The sequence below is a fragment of the Macaca thibetana genome, chromosome 18, assembly GCF_024542745.1.
Source record: "Macaca thibetana thibetana isolate TM-01 chromosome 18, ASM2454274v1, whole genome shotgun sequence".
In the NCBI taxonomy this organism is placed as follows: Eukaryota; Metazoa; Chordata; class Mammalia; order Primates; family Cercopithecidae; genus Macaca; species Macaca thibetana.
This window is the reverse complement of record NC_065595.1, coordinates 35,621,405-35,648,704: the sequence shown is the minus strand read 5'-3', so window position 1 is coordinate 35,648,704 and position 27,300 is coordinate 35,621,405. Positions and strand designations below refer to the sequence as shown.

Here is a 27,300-nt window from a genome sequence, read left to right as displayed (position 1 = left end):
GGTACTGAAACTTTTGCTGAATAAATTAACGCATGCACAAAACTGCTTTCTTATAGCCGACCACCAGCAGTTTATTGAGAATGTGGCATCAAATTGAATATTTAGAAGTTGACAAAAGTTGGCCCGTTGGGGTTCCAGCGTTCAGAGAATTCAAAGTTAGTAAGGATGGCAGAGATGGAGAAATTAGTTTGCCAGCAACCTGTCATCCAAATTGCAAGCCCTCCAGTCAGGCATTTGGTAGCGTCCACCCTAAATACCTTTTAAATATTCAAAGTTCTTTGGATTTGTTCCTGGCTGGCCTATTCTGAGCATATTCTCTGTGCCAGCCACTTTGCTAAGCATTTTATTGGCATTATCTCATTTAATCCCTATGATAGCCCTCTGAGGTGGGAGGTTTATTACACTTTAAAAAAATAAGGAAACTGAAGCTTTGAGAGGTTAAATCATTTAAACAAGGTCAAATACCCAGTTAAGTGACAAAGCTGGGATTAAACCAAGGAGCGTCTGGCTCCAGGGTCATGGCCTTATCCACCAGCTGAAAACTCCTTTTCTTATAAGTGGCATATTTCCCAATTACTGACTAACGTATTTGTATTTTGATCCTTACACAGAATGCTTCTGTCTCCATGTCTTTGCTTTGCTCTCCTCCTCTTAACCTCACTCCCCTTTAAAATAAAGACTAAACAATTTCACAGGCTGTTTCTTATGTCTTGAGACAGGGATAAAAAGTAAGGACTTCTGTACTGGGGGTTTCATTTGGAAGGCTGAGAAATGGGAATTTCAAAGACTGGAGACAAGATACCAGTTCAGAATCAAAAAATAAGATTTTTGATTCTAAACTAGCATTCTATACTCACCTCTCTGGTTCCATAATGCTGAATAATAGTGTGAGGCTGCTTTTCCTGAAATGCTTCTTTCTTTTTTAATAGCATTCTGCCTCCATAGCAGTCTGTGAATCTTTGACTCAGAGGCAATAGTCTCTCTACCAGTTCCAAACCTCCCCAATGACAGTTTCCTCTCCTACCTCAAGCCCCACCAAGGGCCCTTCATCCTCATTGTCCACTTACGTAAACTTCCCACTCCTCTTTTCTGGATGACCTAAAGACCTCCTCAGATACAGTTACTATTAAAATGCTTCCCTTTTATCTTAACTCGTCAGTCTTGCTACAGTGTAATGGCAGACTGTCCATTAGCTCTGTGCACAATGCAGTGGTTGGAACCAACACAGGCATCATCCAAATCAAACTTCCTTTGGACCACTCTGGGACCAGGCAACAGTGAAATTACTTTAGAGGAGGGTTGAAAGAAATGCACTGCATCCATTTCTTAAACAAGAGCTTACGGAATCAACCAAGTAGAAAGAAATGTTGAGATGCATTTAACCTCATTAGTTTCAGTAGGACTGGCTCTCTCCAATCCATCAGGGTTGAGCTACATTAGTGAAACTCAACTATTTCCAAATCTCATTTACATAATGGATGAGATGTGAAATGAGCCCAATGTGAGGGGAACCGCCTGGAGGCACTAAAGTTTATCACAATATGTAAGAGTTCTTTTAGATCATTGCATTAAATTTCCACTAACAAGGTAACAAATTAATTGTCTGTATTACTGTACTAGCCCAAAGTCTATTGAGTACAGAGTATCAGCCGAGGAAGGCAGCTGGGGTTTCAAGGGCTGCAGATGCTCAGAGATGCTTAAAGGGAGGTGATGAATACTACCTTGGCTTTCTCCTGCCCCTTTAAGAAATCCCAGGCCCCTCTGTAATCTGATGGTGGACTTTGGCTTTATTAGTGAGGTAAGCGAGGATGAGTAAATCAACTGTATCAGACAAGCCTCAGGACATCTAGAAATTGATCATTCTGCCGAAATAAGCACTCTGTGTTTATTAGCTGGGAGTTCATCACTATCGCTTCTCCTCATCCAATTCCTAAGAGATTTCAAAGCCATCATCATGGTATTAGCTCGTCTGACTGAACTACTAGAGATAAAGATTAGGAGATCTATCTAATGATGGGTCTGAGTTTCTCTGATTTTTTTTTTTTTCACTTCTATTGCAAAGAGGAGAGCTTTTCTAGCACACATTCTGTGTCTACATGTGCATGCCTGCACACAATCAGGATGTATTTCTATTCTACAGGAGGAATCCAAACAGTGAAATAAAGTAGGTGGTTTGAAGAAAGGACACCCAACAAAGCACTTAAAACAATGCAACTTTCTCATATCAAAAGACATGACTACTTAACAAGGGGAATGTATGCTGAACTGATTTCTCAAGCCATATACAGTGGGTGATCTTTTGCTGAGAAGACTAATTATATTCCCTAACCTTATTTATAATTCCAACATCAATACACAGCCAAACTTCTATAGATATGTCCATAAAAGGTGAGGACATTTTGGGCTAATCTTTCACAAGCTAGTAAATGTGCATTTATCTGTTTATACATATATTTATGTGCACACATGCACTAAGCTCCTGATACCAAGCTCTTTTTTCAATGTGGCTTCTAAATAAGCAGTAATCAAAATGCAAATAAGGTGACCCAGTTAGCATTGAGATCTGTATTACCATGCAGATGTGCTCTGCGACTGTGTGCTCTAGAGGTAAAAAGAAAGACACTACGAAAGATGCTTATATTAACTGGCATTGATTACTAAGTCCTTCACATTTGGAAGAATCTAGAGAAGAATCTTCTAGAGACAATGATCCTACAGCTTATATCACATCTGGCATTTTTGGCTTGGTCTGTTTCTAAGCCATCCTGTGAGTGTGGCTAACAAGCATGCACCAGGAGTAAAAGAAGACTGGTTTCTTGAAGTCTCAGAATATGACCTTTGAGCACCAAGCCAGCATGCTGGCCTGAGACGATCCAAGGACATGACTAGTGTCAGAATCATGCCTCTGCCACCCTCTGTATGTGACACTAGGCACAGCAAGTCACATCCCCTTTCTGGGACTCAGATACCCAGGAAGGATTGGACTAGCTTTCTTCCAATGTTAACCTACCTTGATTTTACTCTACTGAAGCTCCAATATGTTCAGCAATAGCCTGTAACATGCTTTATGTCTATTACTATAGCAAATTCTTAACCTACCTAATTGACAAGGATGTAATGTGCATACTTGGTACATTGTACTAATGAATTGGTCTTAATTACATGTATGCATTGGTTTTTTCCTCATTAGTACCTTTTGCAACTCCGTTTGTTATACTTTTCAAAGAATAGTTGCCACCCTATTGTCTCTGCACTTTTTAAAGCGTGGTCGCAATTACATCAGCATTTTGTTTGGTTCTGTCTATCTGTGCTTTGTCCTTCTGTAGTGTGTGTGTATGTGTGTGTGTGTGCCTGTATGTGTGTGTTCATGTGTGTGTACAAACCAACTTAGGCAAGAATTCTAACCTGAGCTTAAAAATATCTGTGAACTGGCCGGGCGCGGTGGCTCAAGCCTGTAATCCCAGCACTTTGGGAGGCCGAGACGGGCGGATCACGAGGTCGGGAGATCGAGACCATCCTGGTTAACACGGTGAAACCCCGTCTCTACTAAAAAATACAAAAAACTAGCCGGGCGAGGTGGCGGGTGCCTGTAGTCCCAGCTACTCGGGAGGCTGAGGCAGGAGAATGGCGTGAACCCGGGAGGCGGAGCTTGCAGTGAGCTGAGATCTGGCCACTGCACTCCAGCCTGGGTGACAGAGTGAGACTCCGTTTCAAAAAAAAAAAAAAAAAAAAAAAATCTGTGAACTGTAAACTGGGTTCTATGTGTATATGTGCTTCTCCCCCTCCCACCACCAGTGACCGGGGAAGAATAGAATCTGATGTTGGAGATGCAGAAAAATTAAAACATTTAATTTTAATTTAATTCAGTGTTTGTTTTTTTTTACAACTCATCCAAAGCACTCTCTTTGCAGCTGCACAAAGAAATGTAATTTCTGCTTTTGCTCTGGTCATTTTCCAGCCCTGGCAGGCCCTCTTTCTGCTTCTAGTTGTGGAATTCTACCCAACTTTTAAGATTGGCAGTTTTGTACCTGTGTGTATCTTCCTGAGTGGGTGGTTGACTCCATTCAGGAAGGACTCAAGTTCCTGAGGCCTGATGGTGCTTGTCACTTATGGGTTCTTCGTGAATGTTGAAATAATAAATGGATGAGCAGGTCACCTCAGATCCCATTGAGATCTCATTTGCCTCCTAATTTAACTTGGGATGGCTCCTCTTTGCAATTTTTATGTCTAATACCTCTCCATTCTAAGTGATGTCATTGGATACTTCTAGAAAACATCTTTGAGCTGGCATAATCTTTCCACTATAGAATTGAGAGAGAGTGATTTCTGCATCATTAGAATTTACTGCATCGAGTAAAATACTCTTTAGTGTATATCTGTTATTTTCTAATGAACAAAAATGTTATCTTCTCAGTCCATTTCTGCACTTCTGAATTAAGAAGGCAAGAACTAGCCAGACTGTGTATAGCGGTTTCTCTCAATCTAGAAAACTCAGAATCAGAATAGTGATTTATTCTGACCAGGAGGAAACTAAAGCAGAATGAGATTCCAAGTCTTGTCCAAGTTCATCTAACAGTCATGGGGAAGAGCTTGCAATAACCCAATGTCTCATAATTTCTATCTCTTAACTTTCATATTAGCAAATTATTTCTCTCTCATGTAAGACATTAACCATAAATATCCATTGAATAATTTCTTTGGATCAGTCTTATGCTAGCAAGATACAGGAAAAGAATATAAACTCTCTGCTTTCTCAGGAATTAAAATCTTGTAGGGGACACACTTTAACATACATAAGACATAAGTTTAAAATGAGACAATCACTAAGTGTAGTGCTAAGAAGTTATCATGGTTAACACAATTGAGTGTTTACTATAACTAGGCACCAAAGGAAGTGTTCTTACATGTGCGTTAGTTTTCTCTTGCTGCCATAACACATTTCCACACACTTAGTGGCTTAAACAACACAAATGCATCATCTTTCAGTATTAGAGGTCGGAAGTCTGAAATGGGTCTCATTGAGCTAAAATCAAGGAAAGCTCCATTTCTTTCTGGAAACTGTAGGGGAGAATCCATTTCCTTATTTTCCAGCTTCTAGAGGCCATCTGCATTCCCTGATCATAGCTTCCTCCTCAGTCTTCAGGGCCAGCAACATTGCAGCTCTCTCACCCTATTTCCATCATCATAAATCTCTCTTTCACGAACTCTTCTCTTCTGCCTTCTTTCATTTGAATTGGCTTTTGTGATTGTACTGTGACCATCTAGATAATGAAGAGTACTCACTCTATCTTAAGGTCAGCTGATTAGCAGCATTAAGTTTTATTTGCAATCTTAATTTACCTTTGTCATATTCACAGGTTCTAGGAATTAGGATGTGGACAACTTTGGAGGGATAACATTATTTTCCGTTTACCTCAATATGTAAACTCCTTTAATCCACACAACAACCTCATTAACAGATGAGAAAATTAAGGCATGGAAAGTTAATATAACTTTCCCAAGATCACACAGCTAGTAAGGCCAGTAGTCTCTCTCTAGAGAATATATTCTTTACCCATTTGCTATATTTCATAGCATGTACACTGTATATACTTTAATGGAAAAAAGGAGTTTTAGAATAGAGCGATATGTGGGCTAAAGTAGTTAGTGCAGTTTCCTAAAAGGTTTGAGCCTAGAAAGATAGATGTGTCCATCTACCATTTGTAAGTACCTAGTACCTACCAAGCTAGGTGCTGGGGAACCAACAAGAAGTGAGACATGGTTTCTAACCCCAAAACTTTTGCAGTTGCCTAGAAGAATTGGCAGAGAAATGAACAAGTAAGTGTGAAACAGGAGGTGTATTCTGTTACAGAAGTCTGTTCAGGATAGTGAGATGACAAACGGGAAGGAGGCCTAAACTCTACCTGACAAGAAGATATGGTTTTAATTTTTCCCAGCTGCCTTTCCAGGCAGCGCTCAGTGTTTGTTTTTTTTTACAACTCATCCAAAGCACTCTCTTTGCAGCTGCACAAAGAAATGTAATTTCTGCTTTTGCTCTGGTCATTTTCCAGCCCTGGCAGGCCCTCTTTCTGCTTCTAGTTGTGGAATTCTACCCAACTTTTAAGATTGGCAGTTTTGTACCTGTGTGTATCTTCCTGAGTGGGTGGTTGACTCCATTCAGGAAGGACTCAAGTTCCTGAGGCCTGATGGTGCTTGTCACTTATGGGTTCTTCGTGAATGTTGAAATAATAAATGGATGAGCAGGAGGTCACCTCAGATCCCATTGAGATCTCATTTGCCTCCTAATTTGTGAAGGACTCATTGGGCTTCCTTTGTTGTTTGGTTTATCAATTTTATAGGTGTTTCTGTCTTACCCTCCTCTCCACTTCTAAACCATCTCTGTGAAGACAGAGATCACAACTTCCAAGTTTTGCTAGTCAACTCTCAAACAATTGTTAAATTCCAAATGATTTATTCTAGAATCAGTGAATAGTATTCTGCCCCAGAGTAACCTTCATCCTAAAAGGTGAAATTTATCCTAGAATGAAGGTGATGATGATAAATTTCCTTAATTCATCTCTTCACTCATCCTAGAATGAAGTAAAACTCATTTGACATAAAACTAATGCTGATAGGGTCATCACCTCTGATTAAGCAGGTTGTTTGCTATTCACAGGTGCCTAGCTTAGGGGGAGAATGGGGATAAAATCCATCCTGCGCTCCTCTCCCCAAGCTATGAGCCCCTGGGGTTCATGTGCACACAGAAAGCTGTGTCTTTTTCTAATTTGCCCAAAGGTGCCCTCTCTTTGCTAAGCTCTGAGTCCATGGAGCTATATTCACCTGGAATTTTGCCTTTTTCTAATTCACCCAAAGATGCCATATGAATAGTAGCAGAGGCTCTGTCTTCTGATGATTAAAAAGTGCTTTAGGCTCTTTCATTGCCCTTCCTTACAAAAAGCCACAGCTACTCTTATGCTACACAAAAATTATTAGAATGTAAATCTTGGAAAAAAGGGCCTTTAATTGTTTTGACCAGTGCCATATCTCTTGTATGGTAGATGTTCAGTACATATTTGTTGAATTAATGAATAAGCCAGTTCAACAAAAATAAAATATGTATTGACTTTGGCACAGAAAAATATTATTTCCCAAAACCTACAGGTATCTATTACTTGATTCACTTTCTTCTGTAATGTCGATTCCCCTTATTGCCATGAATGAAGTTCATTTGCAAACAAGAAAAAAGAACAATAGAATAATCTGAATAGACAACCAATATATTGGCGAGGGAATTATTATCAAGTTTTCAAGAGTAGTTTTTTTCTTGTGAAAAATATGTCATTTACTGGTTTACCCAAAAGTCTATTTGTTATAGGGAAAGAAAAACATTGAATTAAGTCAAGAAACATGGATTTCAGCATCGCTTCATCCACACATATGATATGTAAACTTGGGCAAATCACTTGGTCTTCTGTGCCTTTATTTCCTTGTTCGCAAATTAGGGATTTCACCATTTGCAGCACAGGGATGCTGCAAGGGACAAATAGCATAATGCATATCAAAGCTCTTTGCAAGTTTAAAAACCACTAACTGCTCAATATAACTCCCAGTCTATGCCAAAATCTGCCTTCTGCAGTGTAAAGGGAGCCAGAAAGATGACTAAAGGGACCAACCATCCCAGTGGTGTCAGCCTCTTCCACCATGCCAGCCTGGGCTTTGTCACCATGAAATATCTACATTTGCAAATCTTAGAATTACAAAATTAATTAAACTGTTCAACAAGCCTATATTAATCACATACTATCTGCCAGATATACTGTGCTCTGCAGCGGATGTTACAAAATGAATTATGTATGGATCCCTTGGTGATAACTCCATCACCTCTTTTATTTTCAAGAAACTGCAGAACGAAGAACCAACTGGGAATCAGAGAATCTAGATCGTCCCACCTCTTACAGCTGTGTGATTTTAGATAGATCAGATGACCTCTCTGAACCCCTTGACTTTCTTATCTAAGAAAGGGTAGTAAATAATAGCCATCCCACAAAGATTTTTGTTTGTTTTTCTTCAGATAGAGAAATGATATAAAGTAGATAACTAGCTTTATAAACCATAGAACAACATACAGCTTCTCTAAGGTGAGGCTGGTTTTTATTATCCAAGGTTGCAGAGCTCATTAAAGGGATCCTGCGAAAGTCAGCCACCATAGACCCTACTTTTCCTTCATGACCTCTGTGACCTTCAGCAACCTGGGGAGGAGGTAATTGAGCAGCAACTACTACTTCGGAAGAAACAGAATCGAAATATTGAAGCTATTGACTCACCCTTAAGGTAGTAAACAATGCTTTGGTCTCTGACCTTTTCGCATCCTGGGGCAGTCAATAACCTGGCCACTAGATGCAGCGCCTGCCACTGATTTTGATTTGGGAGTAGTTTAACCTTGAACTGAGCTCCAAGTAACCAAGGCAACAGGAAGTCAGCTTCTGCATCGAAGGAGCAGGAATCCATAAATCAAGTCCCTAATGCAAACACGGTGTGCAGGTAGAGGTTTGAGGGGATAAGTGGTCTATGAGAAATTACCTTTGAAAATGAGTGACTATTTCCACATAGGCTACAGCACAGTTTCAAAGACTTTAAAAAAAAAAAATTATCAATAGAGGTCAATAGGTTATAGCGGAATGTTTTTCTTATAGGTTTAACTTTTTTGTATTTCCTCCTGACTGTGTCTTTTAATTAAGAACAGCTGTTGGATCCACAAAGTTACTGGCATTGTTATTTTCCTCTCTAAAAACTTACTGGCCTCCAAATAGGCAATCCTCAGTGCAATTTGTCTCATGTTGGGGTTTAGGGATGCTCTGAACACGCCTACCAAGAGTGCTCTCCATACAGTCTACATTCTGAGTTTGAGACAGTGATCCCTTCCCAGAGCACACCAGTGGCATTACAATTGTCTCTGTGTAAGCAGTGGTGCTACATCTCAATGGTCCCGTCAGTACAAGGTTAAATCTGGGTTTCTTTATGATCACCCTCTAGCATCAAAAATCTCCCTCCCATTGATAGAAGCCTGGTTCATGCTGAGAATAAACGTTTCAAATGCCGCCCCACCCCCAACCACTTTGCTTTTGCTCATCATAGAATATCAGTCACCACCTGGAATGAAGGGTAATGAAGAGACTTCCAGTGGTCAGCCCGCCCAATGCACTCTCCCAAGGACCAGTACCCCATCACCATCTCCTGACACCTCTGCCCTCAGACAGATTTTGTGGATTAATAAGTGTTCATATTAGCCTTTGTTTAAAGTTTACTTAATATTCTTGCTTGTATTATTTCTGGGATTGTTTCCATTATCCTTTCAAAATTCAAAAATGGCTGAGAAAAATGTCAGGGCTTTTTTTTTTTTTTCTTTCTTTTTTTTCAATTTGTTTTCCAAATCATTGGGTGGTAACTAGAAAGCTGTACTCTAATCTAGAAAATTCTAAAGGATCTAGGGTTTTCAAGAGAGCTAATAGTAACCATCTAAATTATAGAATGTTTTAAGTATCATTTTATTACTATTAGTATATTATGTAACATAAACACTTGAGTAGCAAAGTACACCCATGAGAGATCTGACTGGATCAACTCTAATGAATTGATGTGGACTGAGACTAATTTGCATTGTGAGCATTTGCATAAAAATGGGTACAACTAAAGTGACTTAACTCCATTTATTCCCAAGTGAGAGCTAAATATCTGACTGCTAATCCTGTTTATGGCCTTCATGCCCCAAGCATATCATAATTTGAACAAAGAATTACCTTCCCAACTTGTGTCCATGGTATAAAGATGACATATCAGTGAGTTTTTCCAGAGGAGCTGTTATGCAATAGAAATCTGACAGCTTAGATTTCCTGAGGTGTTCCATGGAAATTCTGCCTCCATCCATTCGGTGGGAATGCCATGGTGGTGCAGTGTACCAAAATGGGAAATTTTCATCAGACTCATGCCTGCTTTGCCCATTATCAGACTTTTTAGCAGCCACGTTGTGAAAACACCTCAGTCATTCTGCCCCTGTGCCCACAGGCTTCTGGATAGTTTCCAAACTGTGTTTGTTTTCTGAAAGGAATGAAAAGTTTAATACATGTTTGTGGGTTTTTTAAATATTAACAATAAAGAAGGCTAAGAAGTGGCCAGGCGCGGTGGCTCATGGCTGTAATCCCAACACTTTGGGAGGCTGAGGCTGGTGGATCACGAGGTCAGGAGATCGAGACCATCCTGGCCAACATGGTGAAAACCCATCTCTACTAAAAATACAAACAATTAGCCGGGTGTGGTGGCAGATGCCTGTAGTCCCAGCTACTTGGGAGGCTGAGGCAGGAGAATCGCTTGAACCCAGGAGGTGGAGGTTGCAGTCAGCCGAGATTGTGCCACTGTACTTCAGCCTGGGCAACAGAGTGAGACTCCGTCTCAAAAAAATAAAAAGAAGTAAAAACACTGCCTTTTCCTTAGCAGTCTCTGAGCTCTCCTTCCTCAGAATAACCACTGTTACCTATTTTGATGTGTTGCTTTACAGATGATTTTGAATGCATTTTAAATATGTCTGTACCTAGCCCATGATGAGCACACCTGCAAATTTTACAAACAAGGCATACTATACATACTTGCTACACCTTCTACTTTCTTGATGGTTGTGCCTTGCAATCTGTCTGTCACAGAATTTGATGTTTGCCTATCTCCACCTTCAAAGGGCTATGAAATATAAACTCCAAGAAAAGCATAAGTGGCATTTTTATTCATGGCATCACAACTGGGAGTTTCAGGGACCGAAATGGAGAATAGGAGGAAGGAAGGAGGTAAATGTCAGCATGACTGTCTTCCTTAGATAGTTACAGATGCCTTATCCAGGTGTGATACTGGGGCCTCTTCATCCTCTGCATGAAACATGCTGTCGGCAGACTGGGGTCATGGTCAGGTATTAGAGTATGGCCAGATGGACCAATATGATCCCTGGGTTTAGCGTCCAGCTACCTGGAAACTTCCAGCTTTGACATTAAGAGCTGTATGAGTGAGTTCAGTTCTCTTTTAACCTTTTAGAAATGTGTTCTCTTCATCTGTAAAATTGAGAAAATTGTAATATCCACACTACATGCTTCACAGGGTTGCCACGAAGCCCAAGAGAAGCTGATCTCAAAATGGCAGTGAGATAATGTTACTCTGGGAGGGGACTGTATCACTCAGGTTAGTTAGGATAAAAAAAAAAAAGAGTCAAGAACCAATAAGGTAAGGCCCAATTTGTTGTTGTTGCTGTCAGTGTTATGTAGCTGACAGATGGAGAAACTGAATAGGTAACCATTTGAAATGGATTCACATGCCCTCAGCCTCTGGACTTACATTTGGATGAGTTAGAGAGCTTTGTTTTTGCATTGGGGTGGGGAGGAAGGTGCCCATATATTCTTAGTCATGTCAGGGAGAAGAACTGACCCTTTGCTTGCTGGTTACAATTGGTTCTGAGGAAGCAGCAGGTCATAGTAATGATAGTTGCAATAATAGGGATAATAATAATGTTAAGCACTTTCATAGCACGGACTATGCACTAGGCACTGTTCTAAGCACTTTACATCGATCGACTTGTTGGATGCTCACAACATCCCCTACAAGGTAGTATCATCACCACCCCATTTTTACAAGTAAAGAAGTTTAAAACTTGGAGAGATTAAGTAACTTGCTCTTCATCACAGAGTTGGAAAGTGGCGGAGCCTGGATTCAAGCTCAGGAAATGGAATTGCAGAATAGCTCTTACTGTTTGTTACATAGGAAATTTCTAGGCCCTTACAGGGGCACCTCCTGACTCCTCAGGCTTTTCAGCATCATCATGACATGACATATGATGCCTGTTATGACCAGACACTCAAAGGCCCCCAAATCAGCTCTCCTTACCCTACAGGCTGATGACACACTAATCCCCACAGTTCATCTTCCACCTCCAGTATGCTGGCCTCATCTGCATCATGTTTACTCCCCTCCCATGCCTTAGCCTATGCTCTTACCGAAAGTGCCTTTCCCTCATCCTTGAAGCTTCAGCATGAGCCTTTCCCCACTTCTTTCAACACTGATCTCTACGTCCTTAGAACTCCCCAAACACCTAGGATAAGTAACACACAAGCCTGCACAAGCTTGCTGTCCAATTTTTCCTTCTCACTCAGTCTTGTTTCCCCAGCTGGATGAGATGAGAAGTCTTACTAGGGTAGGAGCCATGTCTCTTCCACTCTGAACTCCCCATCATGCTGCACACAGCACAGCCTCTGTAAAGATAGGAATGTACATCATCAGAAGGCAAAGGGTCACCTGATGGATTATTCTGCTTCACTAGGCCTATGCTGTGACCCCACCACTTCCAGACAGCCAGCCTAGAATGGCATCACTCCTAACCTCAGCCACAAAAGCAAAACCAGTCATAGCTATTTTTCCTCTTTAAGCATTTTTAAATTTCATTCTTGTTGTACCAGAGGGAGGTGTTCAAATCATTTGACCATTTCCTCAGATCATGTCCAGGTTATATGTTGTCTATCTTCCTGTTCCCTTAAAGTGACTGAAAGCTTTGGGGTTGTTATTTTTTAGGGATGCCAAGTCCCCACTTAAAAGTGGACCAGACAGCAGTGCATAGTAAGAACGAAGGCTCAGTGCCCACCATGATGACCAGGAAGAAGCCAGCCGCAGTTGACAGTGTTGCAATTCCACCAGCCCCAGTGTTATCTCTCCTTGCTGCATCCGCAGCAACATCGGACGCAGGTGAGCACTTTTCAGATGCTTTGGGTTCACCCCAAGCAAGACGAATGTGGAGAAAGCCCACTGAGAATGGCCTGTCGAATACAGGTAAGAGTACTCTGTTTTGCCATCGTCCCATAGACTCTGAACATGGGAGCTGTTTCAGCACTGGCTCTTTGAAGTGGGAGGAGATCTGAGAAAAGAAGGAGATCTCCTGGGAATGTGGAGGGTGGGTACTCTGGAACATTCTTCACTTTATTCTAACATGGGTCCACTGAGTAGCAACTAAATGCTAACATTATTAATCACTCTTTGTCAAGCCTTAGGAATTACTAATCTCTACATCAAGGGCCTTATATATGTTATTTCTTGTAGCTCATAAAATAAACACTTGTATCCTCATTTTCAGAAGAGGAAGCTAAGAGTAAAGAAGCCTGCCCCAAGAACCTGTGGACAGTCAGGATTCCAAAGCCCATGCTCTCAACCAGTGCATTTCACTGTCCCTTGCTCATCAGGGTTGAAAGACAGTAATCACTGATTTATTGATGCATCGATACCTCCTACCCATGAATTGATGAATTTCTCAGTAGTTCCCAGAGTCCTCGCCAACAGTGGATAAAATATAAACTCCTTATTTAGATATCTCAAGTTCTCCACAGCCTGGTCCTTTCCACCTCTGTTCCCCACAGTGCCTCCCACCAGCCCCTGTGCCCACCTCCACTGTGTCAAGCTCATCCCTGCCTCCAGGAAGAGAGGCCTTGGGTTTGACTTAACACCGAACTTGGAGACAGCCTTACTCCATTCCTAATCACATCCTACAAGTCCTTAAAACACAGCTAGTCACAGCTCCTCCAGGATACCCAGAATGTCTACCATGCAGTTCCCATCATTTCACAGACTGCAACTTCTCCCATGTAACAAAATTGCACATACCTCAGAGGCAGAGTCAACTATTTAGATTCTTGCTATCTCCCTGACATGCAGCATGACAATGTTACATACATATTTCTTGAATTAACATATTAATGTAAATGTGGCGAGCACATTACAGTATTTAGAAAGGCCTGTTATGATTAGAAACCCAAGAAGAGACTCATTCTTAATATTTAGTCCAAATTCATTTTTCAATTTAGCAGTTTGCTTTGAGTAAAGAACTCAACTTGTCTATATAACTACCTCCTTCATGGAAAGCACTGGTAATTAGAAAATGAGCCCAATTGAAATAACAGAAAGAAACACTTGGAATGACACTTCCCCCAGTTGAATGCAGCAAAATACTAGTAGGTGTTTTGTGATAAAGGATGTTTCCATGGAAAAGTAGGTGTAGGAAAAGCTGCTTCCTTACCCGTGGTTCTTTCTTGCAGGGCTTTTCAGGGCCTTGCATTGACCAATGTGCATTGTGAGGTTGCAGGATCATATCTGAACACACAACCCTTTTTGCTGGGACTCTCTCTTAACATCTCTTGGAACTGGTGTTCTCTCCAGCCATTTGAAAACTCTTGCTCTGAAGGAATGGGGTCATCTCTCAAATACGATCATGAGCCTTTACTTGGTGTGAAACAAAAAGTTTTTGGTGGAATTGCCAGGTAAATGGTGACAGTGAGGAGTACAAGAAGAAGACAAAGGAGGGAAAGTCACAGACAAATGCAGAGGAAGTTGCCCCTGAGATTTGATGGATTAGTAGCACCTTGGAGGGAGGGTGTCCAAACAAAGGGAGCAAGTTGGGCAGAGTCTTGGAAGTGGGAACTGGTGCTATGGCTGACTTCAAGGAAGACATCATTTGGCTTAAGCAAAAGATTTGGGCTATGCCCTGCACCCACCCAGATCAGTGGTTATTCAACCTTGTCGATTAAGCACTGGAGACCTCCATTTATGGACTGAGAAATTAGCCTTTGCGTTTCCACCTTTGCCTGCCATGCACAGATAGTCCTCTGAGGCAAAAGACAGGTGGTCCCCTATTTTCCTCCCCTGCACTCTTTCCCTTCATTGTGAGAGAACTTACTCTTGGGATCACATGCTTATATGGGCCTGCCTCCTCTAGTGCATCCAGTAAATAATTTACAAATATGCCAAATGGGCAGTAGAAACAGGTGGGTATTACACTTTTATACTTGACTCCCTGGTAATCAGAGCTGAGCCCAGACGCCCCTGTTGCAGGATGCAAGAACGGCTGTTTATTTTTGGCAGTACTTAAACGAGACCCTCATGAGAATTTCACAGATTTGGTCCATTTCCGGGTCTCTGGCTGCTGAGCTGGACTTTTGAGGGGAAACAGGCCAGATATCTACCCCAGGTGCTGGAAGACAGACCTTCCTGAGATTTCACTCCCCACAGATAAAAAGCTTCCCGCAAACCTGGGAGAGTTAGAAACACACAGGCTGGGCTTGTGGCCAATGCTCTGTTTTACACGTGAAGAAACTGAGGCCTCTTGAGATTCAGAGATTTGCCTGAGGTCATACAGTTGGATTGGAACCCAAATTTCCTGATTTACTGCCCGATTTCCAGTGGATTCCCACTTCTGTCATAGTCCCAACATGAGCAAAGGCAGATTTTTTTTTTCCATAAATATGGACTTCTACTTCTTTTGGAGAACAGTGAATGAAGCTCATAATTTGATGAGGTAGATAGAGAGCTTTAGCCAAAGCCAAGCACATAGTAGGTAGTTAATAGTTTCTGGATTTGATCTTATTTAATTAGGTGCTTGAAATATATAGTAACATATATAGTACAGTAATATATATTTCTGACGAAACAACTCACTTAATTTTTGTTTTCTTTCAAGCGCCTTTCTTCATCTTTCACTATAAACAAGGTAGAATTACTTCTGGCTTTAGGCAGGGATCAGCTTATTTTTTAATAGGTTATCATTTCTACAGAATGGTTTTGGAAACACAGACAATTACAGGGAGAAAAGAAAAAGGAAAGAAGAGTTAAACTAGGTGGCTTATAAAACAAATTTAAGAAATCATGTATAGACATAATAAGGTGCTGAAGTAATTCAATTAATTAGAAATTTTATTTAGAAATAATGGATGCAGGCCAGGCATGGTGGCTCACGCCTGTAATCCCAGCACTTTGAGAGGCCGAGGTGGGTGAATCACCTGAGGTCAGGAGTTCAAGACCAGCCTGGCCAACATGGCGAAGCCTCTACTAAAAATACAAAAATTAACCAGATGTGGTGGCATCCCCCTGTAATCCCAGCTACTCGGGAGTCTTCTGCAGGAGAATTACTTGAACCCGGGAGGTGGAGGCTGCAGTGAGCTGAGATCGCGCCACTGCACTCCAGCCTGGGTGACAAAGCGAAACTCCATCTCAAAAAAATAAAACAAAAAAAAAAATTTAAAAAGAATGGATGCAAAAATACCTAGTACAGTTCCTGACACATGTTACATGCTCAGTAAATAATCACTGAGTGAAACAAATGATTGAGAGGCAGTAGCTGTGTGCTTTTACAGCATTAAATATGATGAGAGACATCTGAGAAAAACATAATCTTGAAACTGCCTTTTTTTTTGTTTTTGTTTTTGTTTTTTTTAAAGATGGAGTCTTGCTCTGTCACCCAGGCTGGAGTGCAGTGGCGCAATCTTGGCTCACTGCAACCTCCGCCTCCTAGGTTCAAGCGATTCTCCTGCCTCAGCCTCCTGAGTGGCTGGGATTACAGGCACATGCCACCATGCCCGACTAATTTTTGTATTTTTAGTAGAGGCGGGAGTTTCACTGTGTTGGCCAGGCTGGTCTCGAACTTCTGACCTAAGGTGATATGCCCGCCTCAGCCTCCCAAAGTGCTGGGATTACAGGCATAATAACAATTAAATGAAAAACATTTGACAGGCACTTTGTAGGCTGCTGGATAATACTCGCCAAATAATTTCTCAGTCTCTAGTAAGAACAGTACTGTTTTCAAATAGGTGATCTTTGATAAAAGTACAATAAAGGAACATTCCCACCTTATGTTATAAACAATACAGTATGGGAGAAATGAATATGGGTCAAGGGTTTACAAATACGTGTTTTCTAGCTTGTATGCCTATATGCATGTGCTATATGGGTCCCCCAGGTTTTTGTTTCAGGCAATTTTTTTACTTTCTCAGAGTCTCAGAGGCATACTGATTATGACATTATTGATTTGTAAAAGGGGCCCATCGAGGAGATGCAGGAGGGAGTGGCGAGCTGGGAACATGTCAGTTTGTGAGCTACTGGGAGGGAGGATGGCGGTGGCTGCCGGAGGTGCTCAAACAGATCAGCCTTGGTGATCAAACTGCTCAATAGCTATTGATCAGCTGCAGTTCCCTGGTGCAGCCATGGAGGTCTGATTCAAGGGAGCACTGCATCATTATTGTGAGTAATTAGGGCTAATGCAGTAAAAGCGCCACTAAAGTTTGCTCAAAGTGAGGCATAACTTGAAACAACTTCTATTACACTAGCCCAATAATGATTTAACAATCATATCAGATAATCCATACCTGAATAAGCCAGGCTGATTTTTCTGATTTTCTAGATGTTGAACTAACTTCTCAGGGAGATCATGTAATGTATAGAGAATATGTAATTTCATTTCAGAAACATGTTTTCTCCCCTTATTTAAGATGAGTCTATATGAATAAGTAGATTCCAAATGGTGGTAAGAACTCAGTAAAACATCAAGGCAACAAAATCTGAATGGTTTTGCACTTGAAAGACTAGACTAGCAATAACGGGAAAACAAGTATATCCTTTTTCTCTCTCTCTCTCTCTCTCACACACACACACACACACACACACACACACACACACACACATCAATATTCTCTCATCTTAAGTCCAAGGAGAAAAAAAAGCGCAAACATGTATCAGCCATGCTATCATCAGATCTCAACTGCTCGAGGTGTAGCTCAGTTCCAGATAACAAGGAAGTAGAGTGAGCACAGCTCTTAGCTTATATCTGTTTTGTATCAAGGCTAATCCATTATTATTTCAAACTATATTATATACCATGTTTAAAACTACCAGAGCCAATGAATAAGTAAAAATATTTAAATTTCATAAGTCTTTCAAATTTTTAGGCATTTTGTTTCTCATGGCAGGGACTAATATTAGGGAAATCATTTTGTTATTAGCCAAACCATCAGTCCAATCAGAACTAACTGATACCTGTAGTCAAGATGCAAAACCTTAATCTTGAAAAATTATTTATCTTTACAAATAATAGTGGGAATTCTTAATACTAATGAAATCAGAATGAAATTTAATATACTAGTAGCTAGAACAAAATGATTGTGAAAATTGCTTTCAGCTCCCAAATTCTAGGATACCTGAGTTTTCTCTTAGCCACCTGCCATCTATGGAAAGGGGCGCAGAATAATGAAGTAATATCCAGCTACAAAAAAGAGCAATGAATAGGAATTTAAGAATGATGCAATTATTTATTTTACTTCTTTCTTTGTTATGTGGAGTCATGATCTGAAGCCCCTAACCAAAATGACAGGTCAAGTCAGCCAAAATCTTATCTTTAGAAGAACGAAAATAGAAGAAATAAAGGTGCAATTTAATAGGATTTGGAACATCCAGGGACCACAAATATATACACTGAAGAAGTCACCAAATTGTAAAATATATTCCTGTGTGCCCAGTCTAATCACTTAAAATATTCAGTAGAAAACCTCCCAAAGAAGATCCAGAGCAAACAAAGCTTAAATTTAAAGTAATTGTTCAAGTTGACTGAAAAGCGCTACCTATGGGCTCATGCTGAAGCATCACAAAATGAGCCAGTTGGCCCTGAAAGCTGTGCTGAATATGACAGGCCCATGAAAGGCGCCCCCTCCTGCAGCTCTGGGCCACCAAGGGACAAGGGACTCGGCAGGGTTGGAAGCTTCTGTGTTTTCCCATCACACACCAAAAGCCTTCTGAAAAGCCTCCAAAACCTGTTGTCATTTTCACTGTTAAAGGAGACATAAGTTCTTTTCTGATTTAATCTGAACCTCCTAGAGCAGCTGAGCCATTCCTATGGCCAAGGGAAGCCCGGGGAAGCACCAGATCTTCCAGAATCTGGCGCTGCCTTCTGCCCCAGCCTCATCTCCTTAGAAATCTCAACCAAATTTCCACTCCTTTGGGATTTCCACTGCCACGGTATTATTTTCAAAAAACTAAAAAGTTATTTCAAAGGCTCATTCAACTCTTTAATGCAAAAGACAGCATGGTGGTAAAGCCAGCCCAAAGGAGAATTAGAGAACGGGGCATTATGAGAATGCAGGCACTGGAGAAAGCGTGTAGAGCAAGTTGTTCAGTTACTGTCGTAACAGGCAATAAAATCATAACCTCATAGTTTATCTCTTCTACCAAAGAAAAATCATTCTTCTTTGGTAGGCAAAAGTCCACAAGTTAACATAAAAGCTGGCAGATTGGCCAGGTATAGTGGCTTATACCTGTGATCCCAGCACTTTGGGAGTGGATCCCCTGAGGTCAGGAGTCCAAAACCAGCCGGACCAACATGGTGAAACGCCATCTCTACTAAAAATAATAATAATAATAACAATACAGGCTGGGCGCGGTGGCTCACGCCTATAATCCCAGCACTTGGGAGGCTGAGGCGGGTGGATCACGAGGTCAGGAGTTCGAGACCAGCCTGGCCAACATGGTGAAACCTCATCTCTATTAAAAATACAAAAATTAGCCAGGCATGGTGGTGGGCACCTATAATCCCAGCTACTCAGGAGGCTGAGGCAGGAGAATCACTTGAACCTGCTGGACCTGGGAGGCGGAGGTTGCAGTGAGCCAAAATCGTGCCACTGCACTCCAGCCTGGGCGACAGAGCAAGATCCATCCTCCCTGCCAAAAAGAAACTGGCAGGTTCCAAGCCTTTAATCAGTAGTGGACAGCAAGCCTAACAGAGGCACATGTTCCTGTACTGTTAATAATCCTTGGGGAGACCCAAAAGGACTTGTCTCCTTCCATTTGCCTTGTTTCTAAGTTTTGGCTCATTTTTTCTATATACCACACATGGGCCATGAAATGCTCTGGTTGAATGCATGTGTTCTGACTTTATATTGCCTGTGTTGAAATCTCAGTGCTCCACTCACCAACTGGGGGATCTCAAGACTTCAGTGGTCACATCCGTAAAATGGGGAAAAGAGTATCACCTAGAGTCAAGGATTGTGGTGAGGAATAATGGAGATAATCCTCGGGAAATGTTTAGCAAAGTACCTGATACATAGTAAGAGTTCAACAAGTGGGTGCTGTTTTTGCTGCTGCTATTGTTGATGTTGTTGTCTGTTTTCTTCCCTGGATTGTTTTTATTTTTGTCCCACTTGCCCACCTGTCATGCCCTTTGAATGGCTAATTCATGATGCTTCTTCAAGCCTCAGCATAGGTGCCTTCAGCTCTAACAAGCCTTCCCTGACACTCATACTGAGAACCACGCCAAGGTCAAGTTGAATGCCACATTCTCTGTGCCTCACTGGCTCCCTATAAGCTCACTGATCATAGATTCCTACATTTAATACAGTGTCTGTGCTCCACCTGTGTCCCACAGTGGACCAGAGGATCGCATAGTCCCTGTGGCCAGATCTTATTCAACTTTACCTAGCACTGAGGTGGGCAAACAATAGGTAATCACTAAATATTGGTCAAAGTGTATTGAACAACTGTTTCCTGCACAAAAGTGTTTCATTCATGAAAAGATACATTCTAGAGTGTATGAACTCTAATATTCATTAGAGTTAAGGAGCAGTGATTTTCCTTCAGTTTCTATATCAGATCCAGAAGCAGCAAACCACCCTAAGAAAGTTCACCAGATGGAGCAACCTGGAGCAACTTGGGAGCCCTCCAGCCTCCTTTGTTCATTAATAGCAGCAGCCCAGCCCTTGGTTAGTCTCCCAGCGTATTGACAATGATTATTCTTGAGTTAAGGATTCAGCCTATATGGCATTGTACTTGCACTACAAAAGCATGTATTTATTCAGAGAGGAGGAATATGCACACATATGTGTCTTCCTTCACTCAGAAGTTCTGTGAGAGTTTCAGGATAGGCCACTCAATGGAAAACAGGAGAGTGCATCAGCCTATGCAGTACTTTAATTATTTTGTATGTGTTAGTCTTGCATTGTGGCCAGAGTATTGGTTTCACTAGGACAGCAACCATTTCCTATTTAGGTTTTGTCTCACTCAATAAGTATTGGGCATCTCAATTCCCAGAACCTTGGAATGTACGGAATGAAAATAAGAGAAGCAAAAGCCAGGAGTCTTGCTGTTAAGCAACTCATAATCTTATTTGAATGTCAGGAACCTTGCACGATGCTGAGTGCATAGTAGATACTCAATAGACATGTCTGGACTTCACTTAGCTAATTATTTTCTCTCTAGAGCTGAGATTTTAGGAAATACAGAGGTTTAATGACAGGTTTGAAAGTGCTGTGTCTTAAGAAGTTTAACTCAATTTATCTTCTCTGAATGCTTCATACAGATTATGCTCCCAACACCTCATGCCACAGTCAGACCCTCTTAAAAATAGAGTAAGGATAATAACACATTTTATCTTCTTCCCAGTGATAGTATCATTCACACCTCCATTGAAGCCCAGTGGGAGGTTTGGCTGTGAGGCATCAGATGCCTGGGGAGTCAGGTGCGATTATTGTAATGACCTCACACTCAGAAAAGAAAACCTCCCATACGTGAAGCGATTTCTATTAAGATACTCATTTTATATCAAATATTCAAGCTCCTCTTTATAAATGGGAGAGAATGGAAGGAGACTCTTATAGGGGCAGAGTTTATGTGGCAAAGAACGAAAGGGCACAAATATTTTATGATCAGTTTTAAGATGAAAGTGTGGCGCCTGCCTTGTTCACTGGCACTTTCCATTTCCAGAAGTCTAATTAGATTGTGGGGGTCATGATGGCGAGATAATTTAGTGGCAACTGAAAGCAACTGTGTTAATGAGAAGGGGGCACTGTGCGTTGGGGTTCCTGTAATTAATGGAGAGTTTTTGAAAAACTTCTTGGTTCCAATAAAGTTGGCATAGTGAGCCCAACTACAGGAGTAGGGAGTGGCAGGGCAAAATCTTTCCTGCTATTGCTGCAGAAATGGCCTCAGGCAACGCAGAACTATGTAATGACTGTCATTAAGAATGATCTTGAGTGGTCCAGGCAGGCTGTAGTCAGTCTAAGACGGCAGAGAGACAGAGAAGAGGCATGGAGAGAAAGGAGGCAGGCAGAGAGAATAGACTAAGGATTGTGAGACAGGTGTGACAAAGACAGAGAGAGAGAGAGAGAGAGAGAGAGAGAGCACTCACCTGTCTGCTCTCTCCATTCTCTCCCTGGGAGACACTGGAGTCATCCCAACATATCCTCCCAAGGACTCTCCTCCTGCTGCTTCAAATAGAACAGACTAGACAAACCTGGATTACAGTAAACTAGAAGGGACCTTTGCCAAACACATGTTGCAGATGAGAAGATTGAGGCCAGAAGGGTTACAAATATTGCCTAACTGGGAACTAGGAAACTTGGACTCTTTCTGGCCACCACATTGAGGCAGAGTGAAACTGGATTTGAAATTCAAGGGTCAGGGTTATTGCAGAGTCCTCATTACAGTACTGCCATACTTTTTAATCCATCCCCTTAGGTAAGTCACAAAGTCTCACTGAGATTTCTGAGTTCTAGTTTTCTCATCAATGAAATGAGAAAAATAATTTCTGCCTTCTAGGCAGTAGCAAGAAAGAAATGAAATATGAGATGAAAACACCAATCACATATTCAAAACTTAACATGTAAGTGTTTTATGAAACCCTCTCATGTCAGAACTGAAGTTATCTCATGTCAGGATTTAATCATGTGAAGTCACAATTTAGCCATGTGATGACTTAGATCATAATATCCATTAACTATCCTTTAGAAACTGATATGTATCCTCACTCTCCCTTCCAAATACTCTTATCACAGGACACAGTCCAAGCCCCCTACTCTTGAAGGCATTAGTGACTATATCAATCTCATCTTACTCAAACATCTGTAAGACTTTGTTAAAAATTGTCAACCTTTTTTTTAAGAGCCTGCCACACTGCACTCAATTCTATGATATATACAAATAGAAGATTAGCCCCTGCCCCAGAAGAGCTTTAACACTACATGGGAAGGCCTGCCTCCAAAACATGAGATGACCAAATAGTATTTTTAAATGAATAGATCGAATAACAATCTGAGATACTAACAGAACTATTATTCAGCAGTTGATTTCAACTGAATGGTACTAAGAGATTTCTCTTTTGGGAAGAGAAGAGTTAAGATGGACTTCTAAAGATAAACTGAATTAGGTAAGCAGACAGAAGCTAGGAGATAGGAATACAGCACTCATATGGAAATAATGGCAGATGAGTCTGGAAGGGAAATTTGAGATCAGAAGATGGAGTACCCAAAAGTCTAGAATAAGACAGGGTCACTATTCTGACCGGCAATGATAGCAAAATGACAGCCATGGCCCAGCTGCTGTCTACACTTGTGTTTTGGTTGGCCTACAGAAGGTTGTAAATTTTAAAAAATTAATTAGCAGTTTATGAACATCAGAAGATTTACATAATAATCAAGCTTTCTGACTTTATGAAACTATCATCTTTGGGCTCAGATTTTTTAACTGGCAGCAATTGATTGGAATAGGATAAATTTTGTCCATTAAATGTGCCATAGTCTCTTGTGTTTACCATGCCCTGCCTCCCACCTTTCTTCGTAACCCTGACCAGCTTCTCTCAGTATCTTGAATGTCTGGCTCCCTACAAGGAGCAATTGAAGGCATTGAACTGGAGCAGGATCAAAACAATGTGCAGGAACAGTTAATCTAGCAGCAATGATGTGTCATCTGCAGTAATATCTTCTGTTATTTAATTATGGAATTTAGGGGGTTGGAAAAGGCCTTCGAGATGGTGAAATTCAGAGAAATTTGGCACTCCAGTACAGACAAGAGTATAAAATTAATGAGGAAACTCAGGTTTTATCAGTCTTTTTCTAGCTCCTTGTCTTCTTTGCTTTCTTAAGGAAATATAGCATGAAACTAGCTTTGACATGAGACAGCCATTGCTTGAATTATTGCATTCACAACTTCTGAGATGTGTGCCCTTAGGAAAAAAATACTTGGTTTTCATCTCTGTACTGTAAAGAAACTAAGGGATACTAATCAAGGTCCTCAAGTGGTTGTTATTATCACAGGTAAATGAGGAAATATGTGAAATACTGCAACATACACTGTAGGTTTTCCAGAAATGTTAGTTCCTTCCCCGTCACCTTCATTTGAGGGCAAGAGCAATGCATTCTACTTGCCTTTTATGGTGTAAGGTATGACACAAAGCATAGATGTTACAAAAATAGTCCCCGAGTGTATGAATGGTTGAAAGCTACCTCCTCACCCCCACAACTAGGAAAGAGCTAAAAGTCCTTTTCCTCCTCTTTCCCCCATCCAGGACACCTAAAGTTTAAGATCTGTTGTTTTAATGTCCATTGGAACTAACTCTGTTAGTTTATTTTATGGAATCAGCTTTTGAAAGGGACGTAAGGAAAGACCTCACTTCCACCTCTCTTGGAGTGTCTGACCTATTGAAGAATACTCTTCCCCAGGAGTTATGTTTTCCTTGATACCTCTTTAAACTAAAAGAGACCAGATAGTCTTCATGAGACAATCAGGAAATATAAGTTAGTGCTACCAATGGATAGTTTCAAAAGACAGCGAGAAGGAACTGAGCAAAGGAACTGAAACTTTTCAATGGTCCCAGCAATGTGTGTGAAAACTCTGTGTGGCCGGGATCCAGGGCTAGCCAGCATCAGAAAAATGACAGGACACAGAACAAAAGAGAATGTGCCTAATATTACCTATAAATTCAGCAGGGATCCTTATCAGCCTCCAAGCAGTCTTCCCAGAGTGCCTGGGGATAGTTTTGTTACTCAAAAATTCTCCTCCAGGGGATCTTCTTGAAGATATTTTGAAAGGACATTTTTTATTTTGAAATCTAGTTTTGTTAGTGCCTACATAGTCACAATCCTGGTCTTTGTCTTATACAAGTTGCCAGAGTTAAGTGATTTGGGCTTTACATATGGAAAGTTCATTTTGTTGTGTAATTAATGGGAAGCAGACTCTGGGAAGCTGATGATCCAGGCCCTTATTTATATGAGAGCATATGTCTGTGTTTTGTTTATGACTCACTCTCCTACTCCACGCATTGTAACTTGGATTTGTTTACACTAACTTTTCCTAGAATCCAAGCCACATGGCGTATGAGCCAATAATTTATGGTCTCTAAAAGGGAAAGATGATGAATGAGCTTTTTCTTCTTAAATTGTCAAATCTTAAATTGAGGAGGGAGTGTTTGCCGTCTTGAGTCTGTTCAAGCTTATACTTGAAAAAAAGAAAAAAGTTGAAGCAATTTTTTTTTCAAAAAACTCCTGGTATAGCACTCAGAATGTGAATGTATATATATTTGCCAAGAGAGCATATGACCCTTCTCCCATAATAAACCATTATGATTCTGATTCACATGCTTGGCAATGAAAAGACCATTCATGGTAGAGGCTATACATGTGCTGGGACAAGGGAATATATGGGAAACCTCTGTCTCTGTACCTTTAGTTTAATTTGGCTATGAATCTAAAACTGTTCTAAAAAAGTCTATTTAAAAACAACAAAAAAGACCATTCCTTCCCCTGCTTCTCTCTCTCCCTCTAATGTATAATATGTACATGTGTTCCTTTTCCAGGGGACTCGTCATTTCAGTCAATCTTCACGTTCTTAAACATCCTTAATGTCCTTAAGTGTTCAAGCTGGTCTTCTTAGTGACTCAATAAATTCCAGACTTGCTTTAGTCCATGTTTTTGTCATTGAAACTCCACTTCTCTTATGGAATGAAGTTTAGATATTGGTCTATATTTCACAGTACTTTTGGTTCTAACTGAGAGACTTCAGTTAATGGTGCTCTGAACAGAGTAGAGAACAGCTGAAATATGTGAGGACCTAATTTAATTGACAGTGATTTGAATCTCCAAAAACATCCTTTCATGCCTCAAACACAGACTTTATGAAATAGATGGTAAGTGCTGTTCAAGTCAGGTCACACAGATTGATTTCAATTCAAGTAAGTCAGCTAGACTCTGTGCTGCTCACTAGGGGGAAGGCACAACATTCCATGCCCCTTATAGTGCCTGGCACAAACTGGGCCTGAATCAATGTTTATTCCAAGCATGAATACAAATTGCTAAGACAAGGTCCTTGTCCCTTAGGAAAACTACAATTTAAGAAGAGTGTTAATACAGATTAATCCCATAATCATAATAGAGGACGGACTAAGTGAAGTGCCATCAGAGAGATACAGGCAATATAGAGAGGAGCAAACAGATGAATGCTGAAATGAGAGTCCATGGATGGCTTTTAGGAAGAGAACTTAATTGGACTTTTAAAGAATGGGTGGAATATACAAAGACATGAAGTGTTCATAAAAAGCTTTAAGACTGAATTATAAACTGAATTCCAGTGGAAATTTGTGCGCACTGGAACAATGCCTGGTATTGCTTTGTTTTGTATCTTTTTTTTTTTTCTCACTAGGGCAGAAGAGTTGCCTCTGGATAAAAGAAAAATGCAAGACTTTTTTCCCTGTTCAACATCAGACGTAATATCCTCTCTGACACTTACAGAAATAATAGAGTTGGGCACACACACCTGTAGGCTATGCAAAGTTATTGTTTCTGTGGTACATCCATCTTCCACTAACCAAACAGACATGAGAAAGTCGAAAACAATTGGTGTAAATTTCTTATTGTTTTTAGGGAGAATACAAAGATAGTTAATTTGTAAATTGACATCTTTTTCTTTAGAAACTTCAATAAAGAAAAAATGATAGCATGGCTTTTAGTTACTTGAATCCAGCCCAGAGGTAGTTAAAAGGAGAGACATTAACTTTTAGGGTATTCGAGCCCTCTGAATATTCCTAAAAATGTGAGAACTCTTTGAGAAAACAAAATTAAGTTTCAAAATTTTCACAACAGACTAGAATATTAATTCACAAAGTTAATAAAATTAAACTTTGCAGATTTAAATAGAAGGCCTGCATTTAAGCTTAACACCCAATTCCACATAGCAGTGGCCAGTGTTGATAGCTGTTTATATGAAAGTGTTTAAGGGAGTTAATTGAGCCTCCATTTAACATGAGCCAACAGTAGGATGTTGTTGGGGGAAAAAAAATGCAGTTTTTTAAAAATGTAGCTTCTATTAATATAAGCATGGTGCCTTGATCACAGAAATTAATCAAACCCATTTTTCTGTACTAATCCTTCGTATCTAGAAAATCAGTTCAATTCTAGGCACTAAAATTTCAGATCAACTTTAGCAGATGACATAATCTCCAGAGAGTGATAAAAATGAAGAATTTGCTTTGATCTAGAATTCATCTGATAGGAAACACAGATGAAGGATTTGAGGATGTCTTACCTAGGGCACAGAAAACTTGGAGGTATATGACTTTTATAGATTTATATTTATTGAGAATCAAGGGTCGGTCGTTTCAAGAAATGGAGAGATTTGTCTGGAGACACAGAACTGAGGGGTGATGAGCTAAGATCCAAACCTCATTCTTCT

General features: G+C 40.5%; 1 protein-coding gene across 4 annotated transcripts in view; it reads left to right on the top strand.

The window, feature by feature from the left end:
- The window catches only part of SETBP1 (SET binding protein 1), a 383,210-nt gene that overhangs the window by 340,878 nt on the left and 15,032 nt on the right, over positions 1-27,300 (top strand). For all 4 annotated transcript variants that reach the window (XM_050767821.1, XM_050767820.1, XM_050767823.1 and 1 more), the window contains exon 5: positions 12,577-12,747. In XM_050767821.1, coding sequence (XP_050623778.1) covers positions 12,577-12,747 — 171 coding nt within the window. The remainder of the gene's footprint in view (positions 1-12,576; positions 12,748-27,300) is intronic.